The following is a 26,319-nucleotide window of genomic DNA, read 5'->3' as shown; positions in this document are numbered from 1 at the left end:
CACACATACACTGGCTAACTAATGCTTGCAGCTTTTCCCCTCACATGCCTTAAATTCCACCTCCCATTCCATAGGCTCATCACAGTGATTATTATCTGCTTATACAAGAGCATCCCTAGTGGTGGAAAAGGTACTCAATTGTCATACTTGATTTAAAGTAAACATGTCTTAATGGAAAATGACTCAAGTAAAAGTCACCCAGTAAAATACTACTTGAGTAAAAGTCTAAAGGTGTCTGGTTTTCAATGTACTTAAGTACAGTGGTGGAAAAAGGACTCAATTGTCATACTTGAAAAAAAGTAAAAACTGTACATCAAATTCCTTATATTTAGAAACCAGATGGCACAATTTCCTTTTTTCTTTTTTTCTCAGACAATTTACAAAACGCAGTATGTGTGCTTTGTGAATCCGCAAGATCAGAGGCAGTAGGGATGACAACGTGTTATATTGATAGGTCCATGAATTTGACCATAATTCTGTCATGCCTGAGTATTCTAAATGTAACGAGTACTTTTTGGTGTCAGGGGAAATGTATGGGAGTAAAATGTCCATATTTTCTTTAGGAAGGTAGAGGTAAATGTTCTCAAAGTACAGATACCCCAAAAAATAGCTTAAGTAGTACTTTAAATAATTTTTACTTCAGTACTTTACACTATTGAGCTACCCTACCAATAACTATACATGCATGCCGCTACAAAGCCAAAATAGACTTATTTACTCAACCTCTGACCAGAGAATTCTGTCCTTTATATGAGACAATGGCTGCAATGGATATAAATCAAACCAACAATATGGTTTCTCGCTTTCAATCTGTGGTGTGTTGAACATCTCATGTTCCCTTCTCTGGGTGAGAGGGCTCTTTCCCCCACTGCCACTGCGCTGGCTGTCTTCTACCCAGACACACACTTACAGAGGAGTTAAAACGGCCGCTGACTGACTGAGAGCCCCACCTGTCTGTCCATTTGTCACCCTCACATGCTCGCCACTTCCTGACTCACCCGTCCTCCATTCTTTCCCCTTATAACGCTTGAAAATCCCACCCAAAGGAACTTCTGTCATCGTCAGGTCTGAGAGTAGGGAAATGACATCAAAGGATACACAAAAGCTCTAAACAGACAAAAATATGAACTAGAGCCCAAACAATAGCTTCAAAGTCCACACAGATGTGAGGATGAGCTCAAGTACAAATAAAAGCTAGTAAACTATATGTGCAGTACAAACACATCCTTGATCCCAATGCATAGATTTATTGAGTCTATGTAGCATTTCCCTGACCAGAGACACCTCAACCAACTTCAAACAAAGCGTTCTCTCCACTGTAGAAGTATTTCTCGCCAATGTAGCATGTCTCCTAATTAGTCGTCTCTTTCCAGTGGACCCAATACTCGTTGGCATAGACAATTTCCTCAGTTTTGTCCTCAATACCCCATTTACTCAGGTGTTTCAGAGTGAAACAAATTAATTTCTTACAGAATAAAGAGGAACAGAAGACGCAGAGCTGTTTTTTGGTCTTATAAAAACCCAGGGAAACAGAACATACTAGGCCACACAATTAGGGTAATTATTTATATTTTTTTATTTTACCTTTATTTAACTAGGCAAGCAATATGCAATCGACTCTAGATTCAACAGATACCTGACTGTTTAAATGTATAAAACAGTGCTATTGTCTGACACTTCCAATTAGTGATAGTTCTAAAAGAGCATTGTAATATATGTTAAATAAGATATGACATTTTCACTTACCTCTAAACGAGTAAGCTCTCACATACGTTGAAAGTACAGTAAAAACTAAACTATGAGCTATTCTCCAAACAAAAGGTAGCTGGGCACATTTTCTAACATGCAGCTGATCAGCTCCAGTTGCGAAGAAATCTACCAAATGAATGCAGCAGGGATGACAGAAACTCGAGTCAACACATCGATCACGGAATTACTTAGGCTACAAGACAGGCTCAGAGGTGAACATGTCATAATTCAGAGACATGGTTTCATAATCATAGTACGATGTTCACCTCCAAGGTAGCTTAAACGTAAACTAAAGGTAAAATATGACCCCATTAAATTACTCATCCCACATTTAAGCTAAGTTATAATATTGATTTTGACAAAACAAAATAGACGAGAAGATACATTCTAGGTATAGTTTCTTATTTAAAATTGTCTAAACTAAGAAATAATTGTTCACCGAAAAGATTATGCAAATGCCTTGTAAAAAAAGTAACTCAAAGGTTTTTATTATGTTATTGGTACCTGGATCTTATTGGTTAGGTTACCTGGATCTTATTGGTTAGGTTACCTGGATCTTATTGGTTAGGTTACCTGGATCTTATTGGTTAGGTTACCTGGATCTTATTGGTTAGGTTACCTGGATCTTATTGGTTAGGTTACCTGGATCTTATTGGTTAGGTTACCTGGATCTTATTGGTTAGGTTACCTGGATCTTATTGGTTAGGTTACCTGGATCTTATTGGTTAGGTTACCTGGATCTTATTGGTTAGGTGACCTGGATCTTATTGGTTAGGTTACCTGGATCTTATTAGTTAGGTTACCTGGATCTTATTGGTTAGGTTACCTGGATCTTATTGGTTAGGGTACCTGGATCTTATTGGTTAGGTTACCTGGATCTTATTGGTTAGGTTACCTGGATCTCATTGGTTAGGTTACCTGGATCTTATTGGTTAGGTTACCTGGATCTTATTGGTTAGGTTACCTGGATCTCATTGGTTAGGTTACCTGGATCTTATTGGTTAGGTTACCTGGATCTTATTGGTTAGGTTACCTGGATCTCATTGGTTAGGTTACCTGGATCTTATTGGTTAGGTTACCTGGATCTCATTGGTTAGGTTACCTGGATCTTATTGGTTAGGTTACCTGGATCTTATTGGTTAGGTTACCTGGATCTTATTGGTTAGGTTACCTGGATCTTATTGGTTAGGTTACCTGGATCTTATTGGTTAGGTTACCTGATCTCATGGTTAGGTTACCTGGATCTCATTGGTTAGGTTACCTGGATCTCATTGGTTAGGTTACCTGGATCTCATTGGTTAGGTTACCTGGATCTATTGGTTAGGTTACCTGGATCTTATTGGTTAGGTTACCTGGATCTTATTGGTTAGGTTACCTGGATCTCATTGGTTAGGTTACCTGGATCTCATTGGTTAGGTTACCTGGATCTCATTGGTTAGGTTACCTGGATCTCATTGGTTAGGTTACCTGGATCTCATTGGTTAGGTTACCTGGATCTCATTGGTTAGGTTACCTGGATCTTATTGGTTAGGTTACCTGGATCTTATTGGTTAGGTTACCTGGATCTTATTGGTTAGGTTACCTGGATCTTATGGTTAGGTTACCTGGATCTTATTGGTTAGGTTACCTGGACTATTGGATCTTATTGGTTAGGTTACCTGGATCTTATTGGTTAGGTTCCTGGATCTTATTGGTTAGGTTACCTGGATCTTATTGGTTAGGTTACCCTGGATCCTTATTGAGTAGTTACCTGATCTTATTGGTTAGGGTTACCTGGATCTCATTGGTTAGGTTACCTGGATCTTATTGGTTAGGTTACCTGGATCTTAATTGGTTAGGTTTACCTGGATCTCATTGTTAGGTTACCTGGATCTTATTGGTTAGGTTACTGGATCTCATTGGTTAGGTTTACTGGATCTTATTGGTTAGGGTTACCCTGGATCTTATTGGTTAGGTTACCTGGATCTTATTGTTAGATTACCTGGATCTTTATTGGTTAGGTTACCTGGATCTTATTGGTTAGGTAGGTTACCTGGATCTCATTGGTTAGGTTACCTGGATCTCATTGGTTAGGTTACCTGGATCTCATTGGTTAGGTTACCTGGATCTTATTGGTTAGGGTTACCTGGATCTTATTGGTTAGGTTACCTGGATCTTATTGGTTAGGTTACCTGGATCTTATTGGTTAGGTTACCTGGATCTTATTGGTTAGGTTACCTGGATCTTATTGGTTAGGTTACCTGGATCTCATTGGTTAGGTTACCTGGATCTCATTGGTTAGGTTACCTGGATCTCATTGGTTAGGTTACCTGGATCTCATTGGTTAGGTTACCTGGATCTCATTGGTTAGGTTACCTGGATCTCATTGGTTAGGTTACCTGGATCTCATTGGTAGGTACCTGGATCTTATTGGTTAGGTTACCTGGATCTAATTGGTTCGGGTTACCTGGATTCATTGGTTAGGTTACCTGGATCTCATTGGTTAGGTTACCTGGATCTTATTAGGTTACCTGGATCTTATTGGTTAGGTTACCTGGATCTTATTGGTTAGGTTACCTGGATCTTATTGGTTAGGTTACCTGGATCTTATTGGTTAGGTTACCTGGATCTTATTGGTTAGGTTACCTGGATCTTATTGGTTAGGTTACCTGGATCTATTGGTTAGGTTACCTGGATCTTATTGGTTAGGTTACCTGGATCTTATTGGTTAGGTTACCTGGATCTTATTGGTTAGGTTACCTGGATCTCATTGGTTAGGTTACCTGGATCTCATTGGTTAGGTTACCTGGATCTCATTGGTTAGGTTACCTGGATCTTATTGGTTAGGTTACCTGGATCTCATTGGTTAGGTTACCTGGATCTCATTGGTTAGGTTACCTGGATCTCATTGGTTAGGTTACCTGGATCTCATTGGTTAGGTACCTGGATCTCATTGGTTAGGTTACCTGGATCTTATTGGTTAGGTTACCTGGATCTTATTGGTTAGGTTACCTGGATCTTATTGGTTAGGTTACCTGGATCTTATTGGTTAGGTTACCTGGATCTTATTGGTTAGGGTTACCTGGATCTTATTGGTTAGGTTACCTGGATCTTATTGGTTAGGTTACCTGGATCTTATTGGTTAGGTTACCTGGATCTTATTGGTTAGGTTACCTGGATCTTATTGGTTAGGTTACCTGGATCTCATTGGTTAGGTTACCTGGATCTCATTGGTTAGGTTACCTGGATCTCATTGGTTAGGTTACCTGGATCTCATTGGTTAGGTTACCTGGATCTCATTGGTTAGGTTACCTGGATCTCATTGGTTAGGTTACCTGGATCTCATTGGTTAGGTTACCTGGATCTTATTGGTTAGGTTACCTGGATCTCATTGGTTAGGTTACCTGGATCTTATTTGTTAGGTTACCTGGATCTCATTGGTTAGGTTACCTGGATCTCATTGGTTAGGTTACCTGGATCTCATTGGTTAGGTTACCTGGATCTTATTGGTTAGGTTACCTGGATCTTATTGGTTAGGTTACCTGGATCTTATTGGTTAGGTTACCTGGATCTTATTGGTTAGGTACCTGGATCTTATTGGTTAGGTTACCTGGATCTTATTGGTTAGGTTACCTGGATCTTATTGGTTAGGTTACCTGGATCTTATTGGTTAGGTTACCTGGATCTTATTGGTTAGGTTAGGTTACCTGGATCTTATTGGTTAGGTTACCTGGATCTCATTGGTTAGGTTACCTGGATCTCATTGGTTAGGTTACCTGGATCCTCATTGGTTAGGTTACCTGGATCTCATTGGTTAGGTTACCTGGATCTCATTGGTTAGGTTACCTGGATCTCATTGGTTAGGTTACCTGGATCTCATTGGTTAGGTTACCTGGATCTCATTGGTTAGGTTACCTGGATCTCATTGGTTAGGTTACCTGGATCTCATTGGTTAGGTTACCTGGATCTTATTGGTTAGGTTTACCTGGATCTTATTGGTTAGGTTACCTGGATCTTATTGGTTAGGTTACCTGGATCTTATTGGTTAGGTTACCTGGATCTTATTGGTTAGGTTACCTGGATCTTATTGGTTAGGTTACCTGGATCTTATTGGTTAGGTTACCTGGATCTTATGGTTAGGTTACCTGGATCTCATTGGTTAGGTTACCTGGATCTATTGGTTAGGTTTCCTGGATCTCATTGGTTAGGTTACCTGGATCTTATTGGTTAGGTTACCTGGATCTTATTGGTTAGGTGACATGGATCTTATTGGTTAGGTTACCCTGGGGATCTTATTGGTTAGGTTTACCTGGATCTTATTGGTTGGTTACCTGTTTATTGGGTTAGGTTACCTGGATCTTATGGTTAGTTACCTGGATCTTATTGGTTAGGTTACCTGGATCTTATTGGTTAGGTTACCTGATCGTCATTGGTTAGGTTACCTGGATCTCATTGTTAGGTTACCTGGATCGTCATTGGTTAGGTTACCTGGATCTCATTGGTTAGGGTTACCATGGATCTCATTGGTTAGGTTACCTGGAGCTCATTGGTAGGTTACCTGGATCTAATTGGTTAGGTTACCTGGATCTTATGGGTTAGGTTACCTGGATCTTATTGGTTAGGGTTACCTGGATCTTATTGGTTGGTAGGTTACCTGGATCTTATTGGTTAGGTTACCTGGATCTTATTGGTTAGGTTACCTGGATCTTATTGGTTAGGTTACCTGGATCTTATTGGTTAGGTTACCTGGATCTTATTATGTTTAGGGTACCTGTTTAGTTACCTGGATCTTATTGGTTAGGTTCCCTGGATCTTATTGGTAGGTTACCTGGATCTATTGGTTAGGTTACCTGGATCTCATTGGTTAGGTTACCTGGATCTCTTGGTTAGGTTACCTGGATCTCATTGGTTAGGTTCCTGGATCTTATTGGTTAGGTTACCTGGATCTCATTGGTTAGGTACCTGGATCTATTGGTTAGGTTACCTGATCTATTGGTTAGGTTACCTGGATCTGATTGGTTTAGGTTACCTGGATCTATTGGTTAGGTACCTGGATCTTATTGGTTAGGTTACCTGGATCTTATTGGTTAGGTTACTGGATCTTATTGGTTAGGTTACCTGGAATCTTATTGGTTAGGTTACCTGGATCTTATTGGTTAGGTTACCTGGATCTATTGTTAGGTTACCTGGATCTATTGGTTAGGTTACCTGGATCTCATTGGTTAGGTTACCTGGATCTCATTGGTTAGGTTACCTGGATCTCATTGGTTAGGTTACCTGGATCTCATTGGTTAGGTTACCTGGATCTTCATTGGTTAGGTTACCTGGATCTCATTGGTTAGGTACCTGGATCTTATTGGTTAGGTTACCTGGATCTCTATTGGTTAGGTTACCTCGGATCATTGGTTAAGGTTACCTGGATCTTATTGGTTGGTACCTGGATCTTATTGGTTAGGTTACCTGGATCTTATGGTTAGTTACCGGATCTTATTGGTTTAGGTTACCTGGATCTTATTGGTTAGGTTACCTGGATCTTATTGGTTAGGTTACCTGGATCTTATTGGTTAGGTTACCTGGAGCTATTGGTAGGTTACCTGGATCTTATTGGTTAGGGTACCTGGATCTTATTGGTTAGGGTACCTGGATCTTAGTGGTTAGGTTACCATGGATCTTATTGGTAGGTTACCTGGATCTTATTGGGGGTAGGTTACCTGGATCTTATTAGGTTAGGTGCCACCTGGGATCTCTATTGGTTAGGTTACCTGGATCTTATTGGTTAGGTTACCTGGATCTTATTGGTTAGGTTACCTGGATCTTATTGGTTAGGTTACCTGGATCTTATTGGTTAGGTTACCTGGATCTTAGTGGTTAGGTTACCTGGTATCATTGGTTTAGGTTACCTGGATCTCTTGGTTAGGTTACCTGGATCTATTGGTTAGGTTTACCTGGATCTTATTGGTTAGGTTACCTGGATCTTATTGGTTTAGGTTACCTGGATCTTATTGGTTAGGTTACCTGGACCTCATTGGTTAGGTTTACCCTGGATCTTATTGGTTAGGTTACCTGGATCTTATTGGTTAGGTTACCTGGATCTTATTGGTTAGGTTACCTGGATCTTATTGGTTAGGTTACCTGGATCTTATTGGTTAGGTTACCTGGATCTTATTGGTTAGGTTACCTGGATCTTATTATGTTATTGCCACCTGGATCTTATTGGTTAGGTTACCTGGATCTTATTGGTTAGGTTACCTGGATCTTATTGGTTAGGTTACCTGGATCTTATTGGTTAGGTTACCTGGATCTTATTGGTTAGGTACCTGGATCTATTGGTTAGGTTACCTGGATCTTATTGGTTAGGTTACCTGGATCTCATTGGTTAGGTTAACTGGATGCTCATTGGTAGGTTACCTGGATCTCATTGGTTAGGTTACCTGGATCTCATTGGTTAGGTTACCTGGATCTCATTGGTTAGGTTACCTGGATCTCATTGGTTAGGTTACCTGGATCTTATTGGTTAGGTTACCTGGATCTTATGGTTAGGTTACCTGGATCTTATTGGTTCGGTTACCTGGATCTTATTGGTTAGGTTACCTGGATCTTATTGGTTAGGTTACCTGGATCTTATTGGTTAGGTTACCTGGATTCTCATTGGTTAGGTTACCTGGATCTCATTGGTTAGGTACCTGGATCTCATTGGTTAGGTTACCTGGATCTCATTGGTTAGGTTACCTGGATCTCATTGGTTAGGTTACCTGGATCATGGTTAGGGTTACCTGGATCTTGGTTAGGTTTACCTGGATCTTATTGGTTAGGTTACCTGGATCTTATTGGTTAGGTTACCTGGATCTTATTGGTTAGGTTACCTGGATCTTATTGGTTAGGTTACCTGGATCTTATTGGTTAGGTTACCTGGATCTTATTGGTTAGGTTACCTGGATCATATTATGTTATTGCCACCTGGATCTTATTGGTTAGGTTACCTGGATCTTATTGGTTAGGTTACCTGGATCTTATTGGTTAGGTTACCTGGATCTTATTGGTTAGGTTACCTGGATCGTATTGGTTAGGTTACCTGGATCGTATTGGTTAGGTTACCTGGATCGTATTGGTTAGGTAACCTGGATCTTATTGGTTAGGTTACCTGGATCTTATTGGTTAGGTTACCTGGATCTCATTGGTTAGGTTACCTGGATCTCATTGGTTAGGTTACCTGGATCTCATTGGTTAGGTTACCTGGATCTCATTGGTTAGGTTACCTGGATCTCATTGGTTAGGTTACCTGGATCTTATTGGTTAGGTTACCTGGATCTTATTGGTTAGGGTACCTGGATCTTATTGGTTAGGTTACCTGGATCTTATTGGTTAGGTTACCTGGATCTTATTGGTTAGGTTACCTGGATCTTATTGGTTAGGTTACCTGGATCTTATTGGTTAGGTTACCTGGATCCTCATTGGTTAGGTTACCTGGAATCTCATTGTTAGGTTACCTGGATCTCATTGGTTAGGTTACCTGGATCTCATTGGTTAGGTTACCTGGATCTCATTGGTTAGGTTACCTGGATCTCATTGGTTAGGTTACCTGGATCTCATTGGTTAGGTTACCTGGATCTTAATTGGTTAGGTTACCTGGATCTTATTGGGTTAGGTTACCTGGATCTTATTGGTTAGGTTACCCTGGATCTATTGGTTAGGTTTACCTGGATCTTATTGGTTAGGTTACCTGGATCTTATTGGTTAGGTTTACCTGGATCTCATTGGTTAGTTACCTGGATCTTCATTGGTTAGGTTACCTGGATCTCATTGGTTGGTTACCTGGATCTCATTGGTTAGGTTACCTGGATCTATTGGTTAGGTTACCTGGATCTTATTGGTTAGGTTACCTGGATCTTATGGTTAGGGTACCTGGATCTCATTGGTTAGGGTCTACCTGGATCTACATTGGGAGGTTACCGGGATCTCATTGGTGAGGTTACCTGGATCTCATTGGTTAGGTTACCTGGATCTCATTGGTTAGGTTACCTGGATCTCATTGGGTTAGGTTACCTGGATCTCATTGGTTAGGTTACCTGGATCTCATTGGTAGGGTACCGGTCTCAGTGGTTGGTACCTGGATCTCATTGGTTAGGTTACCTGGATCTCATTGGTTAGGTTACCTGGATCTCATTGGTTAGGTTACCTGGATCTCATTGGTTAGGTTACCTGGATCTCATTGGTTAGGTTACCTGGATCTCATTGGTTGGTTACTGGATCTCATTGGTTAGGTTACCTGGATCTCATTGGTTAGGTTACCTGGATCTCATTGGTTAGGTTACCTGGATCTCATTGGTTAGGTTACCTGGATCTTATTGGTTAGGTCACCTGGATCTCATTGGTTAGGTTACCTGGATCTTATTGGTTAGGTTAACTGGATCTCATTGGTTAGGTTACCTGGATCTCATTGGTTAGGTTACCTGGATCTCATTGGTTAGGTTACCTGGATCTTATTGGTTAGGTTACCTGGATCTTATTGGTTAGGTTACCTGGAGCTTAGTTACCGGATCTATGGTGTTACCTGGATCTTATTGGTTAGGTTACCTGGATCTTATTGGTTAGGTTACCTGGATCTTATTGGTTAGGTTACCTGGATCTTATTGGTTAGGTTACCTGGATCTTATTGGTTAGGTTACCTGGATCTTATTGGTTAGGTTACCTGGATCTCATTGGTGTCGGTTACCTGGATCTCATTGGGTAGGTTACCCTGGATCTCATTGGTTAGGATTACCTGGATCTCATTGGTTAGTTACCTGGATCTCATTTGGTTAGGTTACCTGGGATCTCATGGTTTAGGTTACCTGGATCTTATTGGTAGGTTTACCTGGATCCTATTGGTTAGGGTACCTGGCTCTCATTGGGTAGGTTACCTGGATCTCATTGGGTAGGGTACCTGGATCTCATTGGTCAGGTTACCCTGGATACTCATGGTTAGGTTACCTGGATCTTATTGGTTAGGGTTACCCTGGATCTTATTGGTTAGGTACCTGGATCTTATTGGTTAGGTTTACCTTTACCTGGATCTTATTGGTTAGGTTACCTGATCTGATTGTTAGGTTACCTGGATCTTATTGGTTAGGTTACCTGGATCTTATTGGTTAGTTACCTGGATCTCATGGGTTAGGTTACCTGGATCTCATTGGGTAGGTTACCTGGATCTCATTGGGTAGGTTACCTGGATCCTCATTGGTTAGGTTACCTGGATCTCATTGGTTAGGTTACCTGGATCTTATTGGTTAGGTTACCTGGATCTTATTGGTTAGGGGTACCTGGATCTTATTGGTTAGGTTACCTGGATCTTATTGGTTAGGTTTACCTGGATCTTATTGGTTAGGTTACCTGGATCTCATTGGTTAGGTACCTGGATCTTATTGGTTAGGTTACCTGGATCTTATTGGTTAGGGTTACATGGATCTCATTGGTTAGGTTACCTGGATCTCATTGGTTAGGTTTACCTGGATCTCATTGGTTAGGAGGTTACCTGGATCTCATTGGGTATGGTTCCTGGATCTTATTGGTTGGGTTACCAATGGATCTTATTGGTTAGGTTACCTGGATCTTATTGGTTAGGTACCTGGATCTTATTGGTTAGGTTACCTGGACCTAGTGTTAGGTTACCTGGACCTTATTGTTAGGTTTACCTGGATCTCATTGGTTAGGTTACCTGGATCTCAGTGGTTAGGTTAACCTGGATCTCATTGGTTAGGTTACCTGGATCTTATTGGTTAGGTTACCTGGATCTTATTGGTTAGGTTACCTGGATCTTATTGGTTAGGTTACCAGGATCTCATTGGTTAGGTTACCTGGATCTTATTGGTTAGGTTACCTGGATCTCATTGGTTAGGTTACCTGGATCTCATTGGTTAGGTTACCTGGATCTCATTGGTTAGGTTACCTGGATCTCATTGGTTAGGTTACCTGGATCTTATTGGTTAGGTTACCTGGATCTTATTGTTAGGTTACCAGGATCTCTTGGTTAGGTTACCTGGATCTTATTGGTTAGGTTACCTGGATCTCATTGGTTAGTTACCTGGATCTCATTGTTAGGTTACCTGGATCTATTGGTTAGGTTACCTAGATCTTATTGGTTAGGTTACCTGATCTTATTGGTTAGGTTACCTGGATCTATTGGTTAGGTAACTGGATCTTATTGGTTAGGTTACCTGGATCTCATTGTTAGGTTACCTGGATCTCTTGGTTAGGTTACCTGGATCTCATTGGTTAGGTTACCTGGATCTCATTGGTTAGGTTACCTGGATCTTATTGGTTGGTTACCTGGATCTTATTGGTTAGGTTACCTGGATCTTATTGGTTAGGTTACCTGGATCTTATTGGTTAGGTTACCTGGATCTTATTGGTTAGGTTACCTGGATCTTATTGGTTTAGGTTACCTGGACTATTGGTTAGGGTACCTGGATCTTATTGGTTAGGTTACCTGGATCTCATGGTTAGGTTACCTGGATCTCATTGGTTAGGTTACCGGATCTCATGGTTAGGTTACCTGGATCTCATTGGTTAGGGTACCTGGATCTTATTGGTTAGGTTACCTGGATCTTATTGGTTAGGTTACCTGGATCTTTGGTTAGGTTACCTGGATCTTATTGGTTAGGTTACCTGGATCTTATTGGTTAGGTTACCTGGATCTTTATTGGTTAGGTTACCTGGATCTATTGGTTAGGTTACCTGGATCTTATTGGTTAGTTACCTGGATCTTATTGGTTAGGTTACCTGGATCTCATTGGTTAGGTTACCTGGAGTCTCATTGGTTAGGTTACCTGGATCTCATTGGTTAGGTTACCTGGATCCATTGGGTTAGGTTACCTGGATCTTATTGGTTAGGTTACCGGATCTTATTGGTTAGGTTACCTGGATCTTATTGGTTAGGTTCCATGGATCTATTGGTTTAGGTTACCTGGATCTTATTGGTTAGGTTACCTGGATCTTATTGGTTAGGTTACCTGGATCTTATTGGTTAGGTTACCTGGATCTTATTGGTTAGGTTACCTGGATCTTATTGGTAGGTTACTGGATCGTCATTGTTAGGTTACCTGGATCTCATTGGTTTAGGTACCTGGATCTCATTGGTTAGGTTACCTGGATCTCATTGGTTAGGTTACCTTGACTCATTGGTTAGTTACCTGGATCTCATTGGTTAGGTTACCTGGATCTTATTGGTTAGGTTACCTGGATCTTATTGGTTAGGTTACCAAGGATCTTATTGGTTAGGTTACCTGGATCTTATTGTTAGGTTACCTGGATCTTATTGGTTAGGGTTACCTGGATCTTATTGGTTAGCTTACCTGGATGCTTATTGGTTAGGTTTACCTGGATCTTATTGGTTAGGTTACCTGGATCTTATTGGTTAGGGTTACCTGGATCTTATTGGTTAGGTTACCTGGATCTCATTGGGTTAGGTTACCTGGATCTCATTGGTTAGGTTACCTGGATCTCATTGGTTAGGTTACCTGGATCTTATTGGTTAGGTTACCTGGATCTTATTGGTTAGGTTACCTGGATCTTATTGGTTAGGTTACCTGGATCTTATTGGTTAGGTTACCTGGATCTTATTGGTTAGGTTACCTGGATCTTATTGGTTAGGTTACCTGGATCTTATTGGTTAGGTTACTGGATCTTATTGGTTAGGTTACCTGGATCTTATTGGTTAGGTTACCTGGATCTTATTGGTTAGGTTACCTGGATCTTATTGGTGTAGGTTACCTGATCTCATTGGTTAGGTTACCTGGATCTCATTGGTTGGTTACCTGGATCTCATTGGTTAGGTTACCTGATCTCATTGGTTAGGTACCTGGATCTTATTGGTTAGGTTACCTGGATCTTATTGGTTAGGTTACCTGGATCTTATGGTTAGGTTACCTGGATCTTATTGGTTAGGTTACCTGGATCTCATTGGTTTAGGTTACCTGGATCTCATTGGTTAGTGTTACCTGGATCTATTGGTTAGGTTACCTGAGCTTTGGTTAGGTTAATGGATCTTTGGTTATGTTACCTGGATCTTATTGGTTAGGTTACCTGGATCTTATTGGTTAGGTTACCTGGATCTCATTGGTTAGGTTACCTGGATCTTATTGGTTAGGTTACCTGGATCTTATTGGTTAGGTTACCTGGATCTTATTGGTTAGGTTACCTGGATCTTATTGGTTAGGTTACCTGGATCTTATTATGTTATTGCCACCTGGATCTTATTGGTTAGGTTACCTGGATCTTATTGGTTAGGTTACCTGGATCTTATTGGTTAGGTTACCTGGATCTTATTGGTTAGGTTACCTGGATCTTATTGGTTAGGTTACCTGGATCTTATTGTTTAGGTTACCTGGATCTTATTGGTTAGGTTACCTGGATCTTATTGGTTAGGTTACCTGGATCTTATTGGTTAGGTTACCTGGATCTCATTGGTTAGGTTACCTGGATCTCATTGGTTAGGTTACCTGGATTCTCATTGGTTAGGTTACCTGGATCTCATTGGTTAGGTTACCTGGATCTCATGGTTAGGTTATATTGGTTAGGTTGCCTGGATCTTAATTGGTTAGGTTACCTGGATCTTATTGGTTAGGTTACCTGGATCTTATTGGTTGGTTACCTAGGATCTATTGGTTAGGTTACCTGGATCTCATTGGTTAGGTTACCTGGATCTCATGGGTTAGGTTACCTGGAGCTCATTGGTTAGTTACCTGGATCTCATTGGTTAGGTTACCTGGATCTCATTGGTTAGGTTACCTGGATCTCATTGGTTAGGTTTACCTGGATCTCATTGGTTAGGTTACCTGGATCTTATTGGTTAGGTTACCTGGATCTTATTGGTTGGTTACTGGATCTTATTGGTTAGGTTACCTGGATCTTATTGGTTAGGTTACCTGGATCTTATGGGTTAGGTTTACCTGATCTTATGGTTTAGGTTACCTGGATCTTATTGGTTAGGTTACCTGGATCATATTATGTTATTGCCACCTGGATCTTATTGGTTAGGTTACCTGGATCTTATTGGTTAGGTTACCTGGATCTTATTGGTTAGGTTACCTGGATCGTATTGGTTAGGTTACCTGGATCTTATTGGTTAGGATACCTGGATCTTATTGGTTAGGTTACCTGGATCTTATTGGTTAGGTTACCTGGATCTTATTGGTTAGGTTACCTGGATCTTATTGGTTAGGTTACCTGGATCTTATGGTTAGGTTACCTGGAATCTCATTGGTTAGTTACCTGGATCTCATTGGTTAGGTTACCTGGATCTCATTGGTTAGGTTACCTGGATCTTATTGGTTAGGTTACCTGGATCTTATTGGTTAGGTTACCTGGATCTTATTGGTTAGGTTACCTGGATCTTATTGGTTAGGTTACCTGGATCTTATTGGTTAGGTTACCTGGATCTTATTGGTTAGGTACCTGGATCTTATTGGTTAGGTTATCTGGATCTCATTGGTTAGGTTACCTGGATCTCATTGGTTAGGTTAACTGATCTCATTTGGTACCTGATCGATTGGTTAGGTTACCTGGATCTTATTGGTTAGGTTACCTGGATCTTATTGGTTAGGTTACCAGGATCTCATTGGTTAGGTTACCCGGATCTTATTGGTTAGGTTACCCGGATCTCATTGGTTAGGTTACCCGGATCTTATTGGTTAGGTTACCTGGATCTTATTGGTTAGGTTACCTGGATCTTATTGGTTAGGTTACCTGGATCTTATTGGTTAGGTTACCTGGATCTTATTATGTTATTGCCACCTGGATCTTATAAGTTAGGTTACCTGGATCTTATTGGTTAGGTTACCTGGATCTTATTGGTTAGGTTACCTGGATCTTATTGGTTAGGTTACCTGGATCTTATTGTTTAGGTTACCTGGATCTTATTGGTTAGGTTACCTGGATCTTATTGGTTAGGTTACCTGGATCTTATTGGTTAGGTTACCTGGATCTTATTGGTTAGGTTACCTGGATATTATTGGTTAGGTTACTTGGATCTATTGGTTAGGTTACTCTGGATCTTATTGGTTAGGTTACCTGGATCTTATTGGTTAGGTTACCTGGATCTCATTGGTTAGGGTTACCTGGATCTCATTGGTTAGGTTACCTGGATCTCATTGGTTAGGTTACCTGGATCTATTGGTTAGGTTACCTGGATCTTATTGGTTAGGTTACCTGGATCTTATTGGTTAGGTTACCTGGATCTTATTGGTTAGGTTACCTGGATCTTATTGGTTAGGTTACCTGGATCTTATTGGTTAGGTTACCTGGATCTTATTGGTTAGGTTACCTGGATCTCATTGGTAGGACCTGTCTTATTGTTATTGGTTAGTTACTGGATCTTATTGGTTAGGTTACCTGGATCTTATTGGTTAGGTTACCTGGATCTCATTGGTTAGGTTACCTGGATCTCATTGGTTAGGTTACCTGGATCTCATTGGTTAGGTTACCTGGATCTCATTGGTTAGGTTACCTGGATCTCATTGGTTAGGTTTACCTGGATCTCTTGGTTAGGTTACCTGGATCTCATTGGTTAGGTTACTGGATCTCATTGGTTAGGTTACCTGGATCTTATTGGTTAGGTTACCTGGATCTTATTGGTTTAGGTTACCTGGATCTTATTGGTTAGGTTACCTGGATCTTATTGGTTAGGTTAACTGGATCTTATTGTTAGGGTACCTGGATCTTATGGTATGGTTACCTGGATCTCATTGGTTGGTTTACCTGGATCTCATTGGTTAGGTTACCTGATCTCATTGGTTAGGTTACCTGGATCTTATTGGTTAGGTTTTGTTTACCTGGATCTTATTGGTTAGTTACCTGGATCTTATTGGTTAGGTTTACCTGATCTTATTGGTTAGGTTACCTGGATCTTATTGGTTAGGTTACCTGGATCTTATTGTTAGGTTACCTGGATCTTATTGGTTAGGTTACCTGGATCTGATTGGTTAGGGTTACCTGGATCTCATTGGTTAGGTTACCTGGATCTTATTGTTAGTTTACTGGATCTCATTGGTTAGGTTACCTGGATCTATTGGTTAGGTTACCTGGGATCTTATTGGTTAGGTTACCAAGATCTTATTGGTTAGGTTACCTGGATCTTATGGTTAGGTTACCTGGATCTTATTGGTTAGGTTACCTGGAGCTTATTGGTTAGGTTACCTGGATCTTATTGGTTAGGTTACCTGGATCTTATTGGTTAGGTTACCTGGATCTTATTGGTTAGGTTACCTGGATCTTATTGGTTAGGTTACCTGGATCTCATTGGTTAGGTTACCTGGATCTCATTGGTAGGTTACCTGGATCTCATTGGTTAGGTTACCTGATCTCATTGGTTAGGTTACCTGATCTTATTGGTTAGGTTACCTGGATATTATTGGTTAGGTTCCTGGGATCTTATTGGTTAGGTTACCTGGATCTTATTGGTTAGGTTCACCTGGATCTTATTGGTTAGGTTACTGGATCTTATTGGTTAGGTTACCTGGATCTTATTGGTTAGCTTACCTGGATCTTATTGGTTAGGTTACCTGGATCTTATTGGTTAGGTTACCTGGATCTATTGTTAGGTTACCTGGATCTTATTGGGTTAGGTTACCCTGGATCTCATTGGTTAGGTTACCTGGATCTCATTGGTTAGGTTACCTGGATCTCATTGGTTAGGTTACCTGGATCTCATTGGTTAGGTTACCTGGATCTTATTGGTTAGGTTACCTGATCTTATTGGTTAGGTTACCTGGATCTTATTGGTTAGGTTACCTGGATCTTATTGGTTAGGTTACCTGGATCTTATTGGTTAGGTTACCTGGATCTTATTGGTTAGGTTACCTGGATCTTATTGGTTAGGTTACCTGGATCTTATTGGTTAGGTTACCTGGATCTTATTGGTTAGGTTACCTGGATCTTATTGGTTAGGTTACCTGGATCTTAGTGGTTAGGTTACCTGGATCTCATTGGTTAGGTTACCTGGATCTCATTGGTGTAGGTTACCTGGATCTCATTGGTTAGGTACCCTGGATCTCATTGGTAGGTTCCTGTATCTTATTGGTTAGGTTACCTGGATCTTATTGGTTAGGTTACCTGGATCTTATTGGTTAGGTTACCTGGATCTCATTGGTTAGGTTACCTGGATCTCATTGGTTAGGTTACCTGGATCTCATTGGTTAGGTTACCTGGATCTCATTGGTTAGGTTACCTGGATCTTATTGGTTAGGTTACCTGGATCTTATTGGTTAGGTTACCTGGATCTTATTGGTTAGGTTACCTGGATCTCATTGGTTAGGTTACCTGGATCTTATTGGTTAGGTTACCTGGATCTTATTGGTTAGGTTACCTGGATCTTATTGGTTAGGTTACCTGGATCTTATTGGTTAGGTTACCTGGATCTTATTGGTTAGGTTACCTGGATCTTATTAGGTTAGGTTAGCCCCTGGATCTTATGGGTAGGTTACCTGGATCTTATTGGTTAGGTTACCTGGATCTATTGGTTAGGTTACCTGGATCTTATTGGTTAGGTTACCTGGATCTTATTGGTTAGGTTACCTGGATCTTATTGGTTAGGTTACCTGGATCTTATTGGTTAGGTTACCTGGAATCTCATTGGTTAGGTTACCTGGATCTCATTGGTTAGGTTACCTGGATCTCATTGGTTAGGTTACCTGGATCTCATTGGTTAGGTTACCTGGATCTCCATGGTTAGGTTACCTGGATCTCATTGGTTAGGTTACCTGGATCTTATTGGTTAGGTTACCTGGATCTTATTGGTTAGGTTACCTGGATCTTATTGGTTAGGTTACCTGGATCTTATTGGTTAGGTTACCTGGATCTTATTGGTTAGGTTACCTGGATCTTATTGGTTAGGTTACCTGGATCTCATTGGTTAGGTTACCTGGATCTCATTGGTTAGGTTACCTGATCTCATTGGTTAGGTTACCTGGATCTCATTGGTTAGTTACCTGGATCTCATTGGTTAGGTTACCTAGAATCTTATTGGTTAGGTTACCTGGATCTTATTGGTTAGGTTACCTGGATCTTATTGGTTAGGTTACCTGGATCTTATTGGTTAGGTTACCTGGATCTTATTGGTTAGGTTACCTGGATCTTATTGGTTAGGTTACCTGGATCTTATTGGTTAGGTTACCTGGATCATATTATGTTATTGCCACCTGGATCTTATTGGTTAGGTTACCTGGATCTTATTGGTTAGGTTACCTGGATCTTATTGGTTAGGTTACCTGGATCTTATTGGTTAGGTTACCTGGATCTTATTGGCTAGGTTACCTGGATCTTATTGGTTAGGTTACCTGGATCTTATTGGTTAGGTTACCTGGATCTTATTGGTTAGGTTACCTGGATCTCATTGGTTAGGTTACCTGGATCTCATTGGGTAGTTACCTGGGATCTCATTGGTTGGTTACCTGGAGTCTCATTGGTTAGGTTACCTGGATCTCATTGGTTAGGTTACCTGATCTCATTGGTTAGGTTACCTGGATCTTAATTGGTTAGGTTTATTTTTACCTGGATCTTATTGGTTAGGTTACCTGGATCTTATTGGTTAGGTTACCTGGATCTTATTGGTTAGGTTACCTGGATCTTATTGGTTAGGTTACCTGGATCTTATTGGTTAGGTTACCTGGATCGTATTGGTTAGGTTACCTGGATCTTATTGGTTAGGTTACCTGGATCTCATTGGTTAGGTTACCTGGATCTCATTGGTTAGGTTACCTGGATCTCATTGGTTAGGTTACCTGGATCTCATTGGTTAGGTTACCTGGATCTCATTGGTTAGGTTACCTGGATCTTATTGGTTAGGTTACCTGGATCTTATTGGTTAGGTTACCCTGGATCTTATTGGTTAGGTTACCTGGATCTTATTGGTTAGGTTACCTGGATCTCATTGGTTAGGTTACCTGGATCTTATTGGTTAGGTTACCTGGATCTTATTGGTTAGGTTACCTGGATCTCATTGGTTAGGTTACCTGGATCTTATTGGTTAGGTTACCTGGATCTTTTGGTAGGTTACCTGGATCTTATTGGTTAGGTTACCTGGATCTCATTGGTTAGGTTACCTGGATCTCATTGGTTAGGTTACCTGGATCTCATTGGTTAGGTTACCTGGATCTCATTGGTTAGGTTACCTGGATCTCATTGGTTAGGTTACCTGGATCTTATTGGTTAGGTTACCTGGATCTTATTGGTTAGGTTACCTGGATCTCATTGGTTAGGTTACCTGGATCTCATTGGTTAGGTTACCTGGATCTCATTGGTTAGGTTACCTGGATCTTATTGGTTAGGTTACCTGGATCTTATTGGTTAGGTTACCTGGATCTTATTGGTTAGGTTACCTGGATCTCATTGGTTAGGTTACCTGGATCTCATTGGTTAGGTTACCTGGATCTCATTGGTTAGGTTACCTGGATCTCATTGGTTAGGTTACCTGGATCTCATTGGTTAGGTTACCTGGATCTCATTGGTTAGGTTACCTGGATCTCATTGGTTAGGTTACCTGGATCTTATTGGTTAGGTTACCTGGATCTTATTGGTTAGGTTACCTGGATCTTATTGGTTAGGTTACCTGGATCTTATTGGTTAGGTTTACCCTGGATCTTATTGGTTAGGTTACCTGGATCTTATTGGTTTAGGTTACCTGGATCTTATTGGTTAGGTTACCTGGATCTTATTGTTAGGTGACCTGGATCTCATTGGTTAGGTTACCTGGATCTCATTGGTTAGGTTACCTGGATCTCATTGGTTAGGTTACCTGGATCTCATTGGTTAGGTTACCTGGATCTCATTGGTTAGGTTACCTGGATCTCATTGGTTAGGTTACCTGGATCTCATTGGTTGGTTACCTGGATCTTATTGGTTAGGTTACCTGGATCTTATTGGTTAGGTTACCTGGATCTTATTGGTTAGGTTTACTTGGATCTTATTGGTTAGGGTTACCTTGGATCTTATTGGTTAGGTTACCTGGATCTCATTGGTTAGGTTACCTGGCATCGTCATTGGTTAGGTTACCTGGATCTTCATTGGTTAGGTTTACCTGGATCTTATTGGTTAGGTTACCTGGATCTTATTGGTTAGGTTACATGGATCTTATTGGTTAGGTTAACCTGGATCTCATTGGTTAGGTTACCTGGATCTCATTGGTTAGGTTACCTGGATCTCTTGGTTAGGTACCTGGATCTCATTGGTTAGGTTACCTGGATCTCATTGGTTAGGTTACCTGGATCTATTGGTAGGTTACCTGGATCTTTATGGTTAGGTTTACCTGGATCTATGTAGGTTACCTGGATCTCATTGGTTAGGTTACCTGGATCTATTGGTTAGGTTACGTGGATCTCATTGGTTAGGTTACCTGGATCTCATTGGTTAGGTTACCTGGATCTCATTGGTTAGGTTACCTGGATCTTATTGGTTAGGTTACCTGGATCTTATTGGTTAGGTTACCTGGATCTTATTGGTTAGGTTACCTGGATCTTATGGTTAGGTACCTGGATCTTATTGGTTAGGTACTGGATCTTATTGGTTAGGTACCTGGATCTTATTGGTTAGGTTACCTGGATCTCATTGGTTAGGTTACCTGGATCTCATTGGTTAGGTTACCTGGATCTTATTGGTTAGGTTACCTGGATCTTATTGGTTAGGTTACCTGGATCTTATTGGTTAGGTTACCTGGATCTTATTGGTTAGGTTACCTGGATCTTATTGGTTAGGTTACCTGGATCTTATTGGTTAGGTTACCTGGATCTTATTGGTTAGGTTACCTGGATCTTATTGGTTAGGTTACCTGGATCTTATTGGTTAGGTTACCTGGATCTTATTGGTTAGGTTACTTGGATCTTATTGGTTAGGTTACCTGGATCTTATTGGTTAGGTTACCTGGATCTTATTGGTTAGGTTACCTGGATCTTATTGGTTAGGTTACCTGGATCTTATTGGTTAGGTTACCTGGATCTTATTGGTTAGGTTACCTGGATCTTATTGGAGGCACTTCAGCTCTCACACAACTCAGGCTGGAGCTTGCAGCAGCAAAGGTTTTTATTATGTTATTGCCACCTGGATCTTATTGGTTAGGTTACCTGGATCTTATTGGTTAGGTTACCTGGATCTTATTGGTTAGGTTACCTGGATCTTGTTGGTTAGGTTACCTGGATCTTATTGGTTAGGTTACCTGGATCTTATTGGTTAGGTTACCTGGATCTTATTGGTTAGGTTACCTGGATCTTATTGGTTAGGTTACCTGGATCTTATTGGTTAGGTTACCTGGATCTTATTGGTTAGGTTACCTTGATCTTATTGGAGGCACTTCAGCTCTCACACAACTCAGGCTGGAGCTTGCAGCAGCAAAGGTTTTTATTATGTTATTGCCACCTGGATCTTATTGGAGGCACTTCAGCTCTCACACAACTCAGGCTGGAGCTTGCAGCAGCAAAGGTTTTTATTATGTTATTGCCACCTGGATCTTATTGGAGGCACTTCAGCTCTCACACAACTCAGGCTGGAGCTTGCAGCAGCAAAGGTTTTTATTATGTTATTGCCACCTGGATCTTATTGGAGGCACTTCAGCTCTCACACAACTCAGGCTGGAGCTTGCAGCAGCAAAGGTTTTTATTATGTTATTGCCACCTGGATCTTATTGGAGACACTTCAGCTCTCACACAACTCAGGCTGGAGCTTGCAGCAGCAAAGGTTTTTATTATGTTATTGCCACCTGGATCTTATTGGAGGCACTTCAGCTCTCACACAACTCAGGCTGGAGCTTGCAGCAGTTGATGCAATACAGTAGCAGTATAAAAACCCAATTAACTAGTCAGTTTGGCTTTTATGAACAAAAATAAACAATTTGTGCTCTGCCATCATAAGTATTCATAAATATTGTTGCGTAAGCAATACCTTTGGTCCTCCCTCTGATGATCCCGAGCCGACAACGGAGTGAAAAGGAGAACATCCTCCTCTTTCCTCCTCCTTTCCTCATGGACTCTGTCTGAGAGAAGGCCAGGGTGATGAGCTTTGGATTGGCCATGCGTCCCTTTCCACATATCACTCTGTCTGCCATATTCATTCTCTCGTCACTGAAAGTAAAAACATTGACGCTTTCGATCGCTCTCTTTACTCAAACGGTTTCTTCTAGCTCTGTCCTGCGGTCTCTTCACAATCCCCACCCTAACTGGAGGAGTTCCAACATCCTCAGGTGTGTCTGAATAAGCCTACAAATGAGATGGAGAATAGGGAAAAAAACGGATCCTACGAAAGATCAGATATACATACTTGTAAATCTATGCATATTTATAAACCCATCAGTGTCTGCTTCTCTCGTAACACACACAAAATGTGAAATTAAAACTGCATGCAAACAAAAACATTGTTATTCATTTCAGGGAAGGTAATGTAATGCATGTTATATTGTTTGTGATTTTCATCACTGGCAGAGTATTTTACATGAACAGATGGATAGGAGCTAAAGGCTGCAGAGATGGCACAGCCTGCCAGAACGCAATGGAAACTTTCACCCCAGGTGGCTGGCGGTAGACACTGGCTATTTATTCATGCCAAAACATAGCATTTCAGAATTGCAGCATGAATGTGCATGATTGACAAGGGCATCTAACGATGTTAATTTCTGTAATTCCAAAAAAACACTATGCGGTTGTCTACATTAAATGACTTTAATGTATGAGGCCCGATTGTCATAAGCAGCGAAGAAATGAAAGTAATTTATGTGGAAGATGGCAAACCGCTTTGGTTTCATCGATATTTCTGAATAATCCTCAAAACTAAGTAAAGTGTTAAATCAAGAGACATCTTGATTTGAAAGCATCTTGTTCTGGTCTTCAGACTCAAATTGCACTCATGATAATCGAGTATCGTTGGTGTAGTCGAGTGTATTCGGATTAATGTCCCATACATATATTTTTATTATGTTTATGAAGTTCCTTCAAGATCTTCAAAGACCCCAAAGGGGATTCAACTACTTCAAGCCTCATAATAAATCCCTGTTGGGAGCATATCAATTGGAAGTTGAAAACATCTTTCATACAAGTACCCATTGCCTTACTAAATCCTAAATTGTCAGAAAGGGGCTAAGGATCACTACAGGGTGTTGGCAAGGATGACTGCACATCCGGCTGAAGTGCCACAAGGCTGTTAGCACAACAAACACTGATGCACTTGGGAAAAGTACAGTCAGTGAGTGCTATCCCATAGTTTCAGTCGAGACACGTCACACAGTTCTAAAACTTCCCTTGTGTTGCACACAGATCACAAGTCTCCAGTAACCAGGTTTCCATCTAATCTTAATGCGCCCTAAAGTGCATGACGGATAAAAAAATTAAGTCAGGACAGGCCTGATTGAAACAGCAAATTTGTCATAAACTGTCAACAAAACACACTAGACAGGGTGGGACCTTGTGTCTGTAAAATTAACTACGGGAGAAATGGAAGAGAAATACTTAAGTGCAAATATTGATATAACAACCGTCACATTGAAGCAAACTTGACATGTGGTCCCCCACTATGACTTGGGAAAGCATTTTATTCGGCTACAGATGAAATAAATCATGAACTTCATCGGTTTGGTGAAAGTGCAAGGTGATGAACTTAATGCTACTTCCCAATATGCTTGGCTACTGTTGGACGAATTAAAATAAACTCGCTCTTTTGTCCATAATGTCATCTCGTAGGCCGGCTATACCTGCACGGTATCTGCGAGCTGTTGGCTAGAGCGCATGTGGCAAGATCAGAGAAGAAACATGCGCTATATAACGCAACATTTCTGACAAAACCATCGGAGTTGAAAATGCAATTAAACCCATTTAACTAGTATTTTTTATTTGGTACATGGGAATTCAACTGGAAGTAATTTTTATGTGCACTATGGCATCACGCACAGACTTTCATCCTCAAGTCAATTTGATGGAAACCCAATCAGCATAAATATTGAATTTACGCTGATTGTAGAATATTCACATGAAAACCTGTCACAAATTGGATAGAAGCTTAGCTTGTGATATTGAAATATTGTAAATAACGTGGTCTTTTTTTCCTTCCAGATACAACCCTGTCTGCTCTATAGGACTGTCTAACAGGTAGAACTATATATAGGATTTGGTCTGAAAAAAAGTTAACTTCTTGAACAAAAACTTTAAGCTAACCCAAGGATTTACACTGCTCAAAAAAATAAAGGGAACACTTAAACACAATGTAACTCCAAGTCAATCAAACTTCTGTGAAATCAAACTGTCCACTTAGGAAGCAACACTGATTGACAATAAATTTCACATGCTGTTGTGCAAATGGAATAGACAACAGGTGGAAATTATAGGCAATTAGCAAGACACCCCCAATAAAGGAGTGGTTCTGCAGGTGGTGACCACAGACCACTTCTCAGTTCCTATGCTTCCTGGCTGATGTTTTGGTCACTTTTGAATGCTGGCGGTGCTTTCACTCTAGTGGTAGCATGAGACGGAGTCTACAACCCACACAAGTGGCTCAGGTAGTGCAGCTCATCCAGGATGGCACATCAATGCGAGCTGTGGCAAGAAGGTTTGCTGTGTCTGTCAGCATAGTGTCAAGAGCATGGAGGCGCTACCAGGAGACAGGCCAGTACATCAGGAGACGTGGAGGAGGCCGTAGGAGGGCAACAACCCAGCAGCAGGACCGCTACCTCCGCCTTTGTGCAAGGAGGATCAGGAGGAGCACTGCCAGAGCCCTGCAAAATGACCTCCAGCAGGCCACAAATGTGCATGTGTCTGCTCAAACGGTCAGAAACAGACTCCATGAGGGTGGTATGAGGGCCAGACGTCCACAGGTGGGTGTTGTGCTTACAGCCCAACACCGTGCAGGACGTTTGGCATTTGCCAGAGAACACCAAGATTGTCAAATTCGCCACTGGCGCCCTGTGCTCTTCACAGATTAAAGCAGGTTCACACTGAGCACGTGACAGAGTCTGGAGACGCCGTAGAGAACGTTCTGCTGCCTGCAACATCCTCCAGCATAACCGGTTTGGCGGTGGGTCAGTCATGGTGTGGGATGGCATTTCTTTGCTCGCCAGAGGTAGCTTGACTGCCATTAGGTACCGAGATGAGATCCTCAAACCCCTTGTGAGACCATATGCTGGTGCGGTTGGCCCTTGGTTCCTCCTAAAGCAAGACAATGCTAGACCTCATGTGGCTGGAGTGTGTCAGCAGTTCCTGCAAGAGGAAGGCATTGATGCTATGGACTGGCCCGCCCGTTCCCCAGACCTGAATCCAATTGAGCACATCTGGGACATCATGTCTCGCTCCATCCACCAACGCCACGTTGCACCACAGACTGTCCAGGAGTTGGCGGATGCTTTAGTCCAGGTCTGGGAGGAGATCCCTCAGGAGACCATCCTCCACCTCATCAGGAGCATGCCCAGGCATTGTAGAGAGGTCATACAGGCACGTGGAGGCCACACACACTACTGAGCCTCATTTTGACTTGTTTTAAGGACATTACATCAAAGTTGGATCAGCCTGTAGTGTGGTTTTCCACTTTAATTTTGAGTGTGACTCCAAATCCAGACCTCCATGGGTTGATAAATTGGATTTCCATTGATTATGT

The 26,319-nt window shown here is 41.2% G+C and overlaps 1 protein-coding gene across 2 annotated transcripts in view; it reads right to left on the bottom strand.

Annotated features, from left to right (window-relative positions):
* LOC115166314 (glutamate receptor-interacting protein 2) overlaps nucleotides 1-24,986 on the bottom strand; it is a 96,392-nt gene extending 71,406 nt beyond the window's left edge. For both annotated transcript variants that reach the window (XM_029720219.1, XM_029720220.1), the window contains exon 1: nucleotides 22,630-24,986. In XM_029720219.1, the coding sequence (XP_029576079.1) occupies nucleotides 22,630-22,798 (169 nt within the window). In that variant the 5' untranslated portion in view covers nucleotides 22,799-24,986. The remainder of the gene's footprint in view (nucleotides 1-22,629) is intronic.
* Nucleotides 24,987-26,319: the final 1,333 nt, after the last annotated feature.

Source organism: Salmo trutta, chromosome 28 (assembly GCF_901001165.1).
Source record: "Salmo trutta chromosome 28, fSalTru1.1, whole genome shotgun sequence".
In the NCBI taxonomy this organism is placed as follows: domain Eukaryota; kingdom Metazoa; phylum Chordata; class Actinopteri; order Salmoniformes; family Salmonidae; genus Salmo; species Salmo trutta.
The sequence above is the reverse complement of the archived record's forward strand: the minus strand, read 5'-3'. Positions and strand labels throughout refer to the sequence as shown.